This window comes from Sceloporus occidentalis, unplaced genomic scaffold (assembly GCF_023333645.1).
Source record: "Sceloporus occidentalis isolate IW3139 unplaced genomic scaffold, rSceOcc1.0.p SCAF_2, whole genome shotgun sequence".
NCBI classification, from domain to species: Eukaryota; Metazoa; Chordata; class Lepidosauria; order Squamata; family Phrynosomatidae; genus Sceloporus; species Sceloporus occidentalis.
Window position 1 is genome coordinate 138284901 of NW_028316982.1, and position 7767 is coordinate 138292667.

The following is a 7767-nucleotide window of genomic DNA, read 5'->3' on the forward strand; positions in this document are numbered from 1 at the left end:
AAAAAGTTAGCACTTTGTTAGGTCTTTACGTTGACTGCACTTCCTATATGCCCAGATAATCTGGCACAGTCTGCTGAAGGCATTACAGACACCTTGTTTCCAGAACAAGGCTGTAGTGACTAATTTTGCTATGAACCAAAGAACTGTAAGCACTTTTGATAGGGCTCACAGTGACTGCACTACCTCAAAGCCATGTCTGTACTAGATGGTGGATTTCTTGATGTGATCACACTGTTGCTATTTACGTGTAAGACAAGTCAGAATAATTGATTCTACCTCAAGTGATATGTAATGTTGCAATTAAAGCCACACTTGTGTAGCACTTTGGATAGTTAACACAGTTACAAATTTAAGAAATGTAGCAATTTAAGCAACACTTGTGTAGCACTTTACATTGTTCACACATTGACAAAAGTACTTCTATGCCAAGTGAATGTATAAAAGAACTACTGCACTTTGTGTACCATACCTTTTTTTTCTAGAAAAAGATTTTCGTTAGATACAGTGCTATAAATCTAAAATTTGTGGAGCACTTTGCATAGTGCACACACAGTGACTGAACTACCTCTATGCCAATGTAACTTCTACATATGTCTATCAAAGATGATACCTTTCTTAAGCTCATCACAGATTGGCATTGTCTGGTTGAGACCAGTCAAAAACCTTGATTCTACATAAACGATCAGATCATTAACTGCTGCTATGAAAGGTACATTTGTGCAGCACTTTCAGTTGCTACTACTCACAGGAAGAGATGGGATAAGGAACATGTTGCTTACAGCCAATTGAATTTTAAAAAGCACTAGTGCACTTTGTGTGGCACACATTTTGTCAAGAGCAAGCCATTACTAAGTACCAGTGCTACAACAGTAATAATTGTGGAGCACTAATTTGCATAGTACACACACTGACATCACTACCTTTATGCCAAGCCAATGTTTACATATGGCTACCAGAGGTACTAGAATATCCTCTTCTAATTAAACAGTGGCAATTTGTTGAAAAAGCATATGTTCAACAGCAATGCTGTTACTTTTTCACTTTGCTATAACTGTACGGTTTCTACATCACTTTGCATAGTGCACACAATGACAGCACTACCTCTATGCCAAGCCAATGTTTACATATGTCTACATATGTTTATATATGTTTACATATATATATATATATACATATATGTGTGTTTACATATGTTTACATAGGTGGTAGATTATTTTGTTATGATCATACTGTGTCAATGTGTGATCAAGACATTTTACTACGTTACATGTTACTCCTATAACGGTAATATATGTTGAATACCATTATGTACAACAGTCTATGTTAATCTCAGGTAAAGACATGTCACATACCTCTATATGTCTCCATAACACTATATCAGAGGTTTGACAGGGTAAATCATGACAAGAATTTGAAGTCAACATATGCACTTTTCCATGCAATGAAGTGTTGATACCACCATGTTACCAATACAAATGTATATAATTTTTCCTTTTTAAAAACTGTTAGTGATGCAGTTGTGTAATAAAGTTAATAATGGTTTCCTGTCAAATTTTTACCAACATTGTGATTTATTTCTAGTGCATTACAAATAGTACAACAGTGTTCTCTACATCCAAATTAATTTGCTTAAACTAAAGTGTTCACTAAAACAAACATAATACATCAAAATCCTGCAGCAGAAAAGAATAGAGCAAACACATAGCACAAAACCAAATCAACTATCTATGCATTACCAATTATTACAGCTAAAATCCTAAAATTTCTGACATGCAGTAACTAATCGTACTGTTATTACTTTAATCATGGAGAAAAAGGTACAGGCTTCTTAATGACTCTTGGGGCCCGGAACTTTCTAGAAATATCCAAGGCAGTACTTGGACCGGGGTTGACTGGTTGCTCTTCTGAACACTGTGAGGTTTTGTTTTCGTTTGCGCATGCATTTAATTCATTTGTTGGAAGACGTTGTTCTTCACATTGTACATTTTCAGCAACCTTTCTCTTCACACGCCTAACAACCCTGACTGGTTTTGACTGTCTCATTGCACACTCCTCCTTGTATGTATTGGTAAACTCTTTTAAAACACCTATTAACTCCTTGAAATTAGACCTTGTTTCTTCTAGATACAACTTTTTCCATTGCATTTCTTCCTTAAAATGATCATTACTGTTTTCCACTAGAGTCTCCACATTTTTCCTTGAGGTTTCCATCAATTCACGACCCAACAATTCATAATTTGCTTTTCCAGATTTTTTCCTAATTAAAGCAAGCCTCTCCGAGGGGGTGAGTGATGCAATTTGTCTTGCAGAGTAAGTTTCTGAAAGTATAAAATATGAAAAATATTTGTAAGTTTCTTGCATTTTTTAAAATTCTTAAATTTAAAAATTATTTAAAATATCATTACATATAAAACATTGTTGAATATTAAATAATTACATTCAAATAAGAATTTGTTAATTCATTTATGAATATGATTTATAGAAGCTAACATTTATTTTTTTGTTAAAAATCCCCCACCCCAAGTCAGAGAGGAAGAGCAGAAATAATTATGCTGGCTGCAGAATTCAGCCATGTAGTTCAGGCCTTGGAAGTGGTGGGGGTTTGTGCATATCAATAATGTCCTTTGCATAGGAGGTAGAGGAGAGGTACATCTAGGGCTGCCATAATTGTCCACTTTTACCAGGGACAAAATGTAGGACAAATTCAAGACCAAACTGTAGGGCAACTGCAGGACAAAACTCAGCTCAAAATGTAGGACATTTAAGGTCCACCATTTTTCTTCAATGTCCTACATTTTGGGCTGAGTTTTGTCCTGCAGTTGTTCTACAGTTTGGTCTTGAATATGTTCCACATTTTGTCCCTGGTAAAAGTGGACAATTATGGCAACCCTAGGTACATCTGCATTTGAAATGCCAGCCCACATCTCCCTCCCTCTTTAAGGAATCATGTTCCTCTAGTTTCAATCCCAGCCTGGCTGGCTATTAAACAAAGGAAAATGCACTGTGCTGTGTAGAGCCATTTTCCTCTCTGTCCACATATCTCCCCCCCCTTCCCATTGCTGGAGAGAAAAGGGGAAAAATGAACAGAAAGGCCTTCACCAGCAACACCTCTGTCCAGTCACATACTCTCAGCCTCAGCCACTGCTGGCTGCAGAATTCAGCCATGTAGTTCAGGCCTTGGAAGTGGTGGGGGTTTGTGCATATCAATAATGTCCTTTGCATAGGAGGGAGAGGAGAGGTAAATGTGCATTTGAAATGCCAGCCCACATCTCCCTCCCTCTTTAAGGAGTCATGTTCCTCTAGTTTCAATCCCAGCCTGGCTGGCTATTAAACAAAGGAAAATGCACTGTGCTGTGTAGAGCCATTTTCCTCCCTGTCCACATATCTCCCCCCCCCCTTCCCATTGCTGGAGAGGAAAGGGGAAAAATGAACAGAAAGGCCTTCACCAGCAACACCTCTGTCCAGTCACATACTCTCAGCCTCAGCCACTGCTGGCTGCAGAATTCAGCCATGTAGTTCAGGCCTTGGAAGTGGTGGGGGTTTGTGCATTTCAATAATGTCCTTTGCAGCCACTGCTGGCTGCAAAGCCATGTTCCTCTCTGATCACATATCTCCCCCCTCCCCATTGCTGGAGAGGAAAGGGGAAAAATGAACAGAAAGGCCTTCACCAGCAACACCTCTGTCCAGTCACATACTCTCAGCCTCAGCCACTGCTGGCTGCAGAATTCAGCCATGTAGTTCAGGCCTTGGAAGTGGTGGGGGTTTGTGCATTTCAATAATGTCCTTTGCAGCCACTGCTGGCTGCAAAGCCATGTTCCTCTCTGATCACATATCTCCCCCCTCCCCATTGCTGGAGAGGAAAGGGGAAAAATGAACAGAAAGGCCTTCACCAGCAACACCTCTGTCCAGTCACATACTCTCAGCCTCAGCCACTGCTGGCTGCAGAATTCAGCCATGTAGTTCAGGCCTTGGAAGTGGTGGGGGTTTGTGCATATCAATAATGTCCTTTGCAGCCACTGCTGGCTGCAAAGCCATGTTCCTCTCTGATCACATATCTCCCCCCTCCCCATTGCTTGAGAGGAAAGGGGAAAAATGAACAGAAAGGCCTTCACCAGCAACACCTCTGTCCAGTCACATACTCTCAGCCTCAGCCACTGCTGGCTGCAGAATTCAGCCATGTAGTTCAGGCCTTGGAAGTGGTGGGGGTTTGTGCATATCAATAATGTCCTTTGCAGCCACTGCTGGCTGCAAAGCCATGTTCCTCTCTGATCACATATCTCCCCCCTCCCCATTGCTGGAGAGGAAAGGGGAACAGAAAGGCCTTCACCAGCAACACCTCTGTCCAGTCACATACTCTCAGCCTCAGCCACTGCTGGCTGCAGAATTCAGCCATGTAGTTCAGGCCTTGGAAGTGGTGGGGGTTTGTGCATATCAATAATGTCCTTTGCATAGGAGGGAGAGGAGAGGTAAATGTGCATTTGAAATGCCAGCCCACATCTCCCTCCCTCTTTATGGAGTCATTTTCCTCTAGTTTCAATCCCAGCCTGGCTGGCTATTAAACAAAGGAAAATGCACTGTGCTGTGTAGAGCCATTTTCCTCTCTGTCCACATATCTCCCCCCCCTTCCCATTGCTGGAGAGAAAAGGGGAAACATGAACAGAAAGGCCTTCACCAGCAACACCTCTGTCCAGTCACATACTCTCAGCCTCAGCCACTGCTGGCTGCAGAATTCAGCCATGTAGTTCAGGCCTTGGAAGTGGTGGGGGTTTGTGCATATCAATAATGTCCTTTGCATAGGAGGGAGAGGAGAGGTAAATGTGCATTTGAAATGCCAGCCCACATCTCCCTCCCTCTTTAAGGAGTCATGTTCCTCTAGTTTCAATCCCAGCCTGGCTGGCTATTAAACAAAGGAAAATGCACTGTGCTGTGTAGAGCCATTTTCCTCTCTGTCCACATATCTCCCCCCCCTTCCCATTGCTGGAGAGGAAAGGGGAAAAATGAACAGAAAGGCCTTCACCAGCAACACCTCTGTCCAGTCACATACTCTCAGCCTCAGCCACTGCTGGCTGCAGAATTCAGCCACCTAGTTCAGGCCTTGGAAGTAGTGGGGGTTTGTGCATATCAATAATGTCCTTTGCAGCCACTGCTGGCTGCAAAGCCATGTTCCTCTCTGATCACATATCTCCCCCCTCCCCATTGCTGGAGAGGAAGGGGAGAAATAAAAAGGAAGACCATTGTAATGACCTTTCTGTAGAATGTAATTCAGTGTTGTTGGGGGGTGGGGAAGAATGTGGCCATACAATGCTGCTGGGCTAATGAGACAAAATTAAATGTGGAATGTAAGGGGTTAGGAAGGGTATGAAATGGACTAACCGCTTGGTTGAACAGGCTGTAGATTCGGAAATTCTGGTTCATCTGGCTCCACATCACCAGAAATTGCCTGTTCAGGGACGCACTCTCCCATTGGCACGGTATCATCTTGCTCAGAGTCAATTACAGTCATGTCTTCATCTCTTTCTTCCTGTACTGAAGTCAAGTTCAAAACAAAGTGTTCTTGAACAGCATCTGCAGAATTAAAAAGGGTTGGTGGTACAGTAATTTCTGAAATGGCTTTGCAACATATATTATTGCAAACATCTTGAAATTTGTACTCGCCAATACAGAGGATGTTTTAATATTTTGCAATAATCTTACCTTGAGTAAATAGATCCTCAGATGACACATCAGGTGTTGAGCTAAGAGGTTGCGTGTTGGGTGGCATTTCCGTAGGGTTGGTTTTTTTCTCAAACCTTAAAGCATTTCCCCCTGCTGCTCTTTTCGCTTCAATGCTAGCGTCTCCAGCAAAGACGTCCTGTAGTTCACGGAAAAATGGAAAATCAATAGCTCCCATCCCACTGGTTTTTGACATCTGAAGAGATTTCTTAAAACCACGTTTCAACGATTTCGCCTTCGTTCTACATTCCGTAGCAGAACGATTAAATCCATGTTTACGTAGTTGAGACGCAATTTTGTCATACACACAGATGTTCCTGTGGTTTTTGCTAAGTTGCATCTGCACTGTCTCTTCTCCCCAAATAGCAATCAAACATCTAGTCTCATCTACTTTCCAGCTAGCGCCCCTTCCTCCAACTTGTGTTCTTTCTTCCATAGCTAAATTAGTTTCAGGGTAGCCAAAATGAGGCTGGAACAAGCACAAGTTGTCTTCACCTAAAAAGTGATTTCAAAAATGACTCTGGAAGTTGTAGGCGGAAATGGGGGAGGGAGCAAGGCAGTAAAGGTGCTAATTTCTCACCTTTGAAGCACTGCAGCAATGTGTCCCCATGGCAACGAGAAGTAGCCCTTTCCCGTCATTTGTTATGCCAGCCAGGCATGGACCAAGGATGCTGGAAACAGATACCCATCCCCCGCTGCCCACCGCTACTGCTTGCTACTCCCCCTAAAGGCTTGTCTTGAAATACCAGCAAAACAAAATTTCTTTACCCCCCAAACCAAACCTTCTTCAGGCCTCAGTTACAAATAGAATTGAACTGGCCAAGCAAATAATATGAAAACCCTCCACCTACAGCTTAACTTTCCACCCTCTACCGTCCTCAGTAAAATAAAATAAAACATCATACAAAAAAAGCATCATGATTGATGGTTACTATTACTAGGTAGCACAGCGGAAATTTATGGCTTCAGAAACAAATAAATGTAATATTAGCATCACACAGCATAGGGGAAAAAAAGAAGCCGGCAAGCGCCTGTCAGAGAAGGGCCAGCTGAGCTCCGTTTGACAGATGCAGCAGGCGCTTAGTTAACAGGGGATCCAGGCGCTTGAACGATTCAGGGAACGAGCGCCTCTGGCAAAAATAAAATATTAAAAAAATTAAAACGAGTCCTTACCTTTCTTTTCTGCAACAAGATCAAGGCTTGAGCAACGGACAAAGGAAAGATGGCGGCGGTCACGACGGATGGGGACAGAAAGGGCAACTCCCCCAGGGACAGCCCCCATCGCGGTCCGCTCCTCCCATCCATCTAACACGAATCCACGGCTGTCGTTCCTATTTAAATACTCCGGTTCCTAACTCGAATCAACGGAAAACTGTAGGTTGGACCCTAGTGTTTTTTTAACACGCGTTAAATGAGGAAGAATCGATTTAAAATTTTATCCCGCTCTACGATTCGATTTCTAATGGGGACGAATGCGGGTTGCTCTAGAACCGTTCTAGGTATAAATCGAATCCTAATAGGAACGGCACTCCTTGAATTCGATTCAGAACGCGGGGTTTCACCTAATGGGAACATCCCCTAAGACAGGCTGGGAGGCAGCCTTTCCTGAAAAATGCGTTGATTATGTCTTTCAACAGCATTTTGATTGTATCTCCCCCTTGGGCGGCTAGCCAGGATGGACAGGGATCAAGGGGCCAAATCATCTTTTTCATAATGCCAAGGAGCTTGTCCACATCATCAGTACTTACCGACTCAAATTGATCCAGAATCAAAGCCTTTGTTACATGTGATAACATCAAGCACCCCTCAAGAGTATGAAATATGATATAAATATCCACCCGAGAGATAGCCACCATGCTCACAGGGAGTCCCTTCTGTGTGTGTGTTTGTGTGTGTATGTTGCCCTCAGACACTGTCTGAGCCATTCTCCATTTTCCATGAACCTGTCTTCAGGACATATATTAGCTACCCTAATTAAATCCTAATTTCATTCTATCTAGCCTTTCACGCCTCTTCCACATCTTTCTTTCTGTTAGACTTAAGGTTGCATTGGTT

The 7767-nt window shown here is 42.6% G+C and overlaps 1 protein-coding gene across 3 annotated transcripts; it reads right to left on the reverse strand.

Annotated features, from left to right (window-relative positions):
* Window positions 1-1613: 1613 nt before the first annotated feature.
* LOC149319080 (uncharacterized) lies at window positions 1614-7059 on the reverse strand. 3 transcript variants are annotated; one of them, XM_089507958.1, is made up of 4 exons: window positions 6886-7059; window positions 5695-5851; window positions 5374-5565; window positions 1614-2318 (listed from the first exon to the last, which is right to left on the reverse strand). In XM_089507958.1, the coding sequence occupies exons 1-4, from the start codon at window positions 7015-7017 to the stop codon at window positions 1804-1806; spliced, it is 996 nt and encodes a 331-aa protein (XP_089364084.1). In that variant the 5' UTR covers window positions 7018-7059; the 3' UTR covers window positions 1614-1803. The 3 variants fall into 3 exon arrangements, with proteins under 3 accessions (XP_089364084.1, XP_089364082.1, XP_089364081.1); XM_089507956.1 differs by lacking the exon at window positions 6886-7059 and having other exon boundaries at window positions 5374-5526; window positions 5695-6197; XM_089507955.1 differs by lacking the exon at window positions 6886-7059 and having other exon boundaries at window positions 5695-6197.
* Window positions 7060-7767: the final 708 nt, after the last annotated feature.

Bases quoted from the DNA above. Each gene is read 5' to 3' on its own strand.
- LOC149319080 (XM_089507955.1), bottom strand. From the start codon at position 6,148: ATGGAAGAAAGAACACAAGTTGGAGGAAGGGGCGCTAGCTGGAAAGTA. The intron at 5,566-5,694 runs GTAAGATTATTG...TTAATTCTGCAG, and splicing joins TGAGGATCTATTTACTCAAG to ATGCTGTTCAAGAACACTTT. The intron at 2,319-5,373 runs GTTAGTCCATTT...TTATACTTTCAG, and splicing joins ACAGCCTGTTCAACCAAGCG to AAACTTACTCTGCAAGACAA.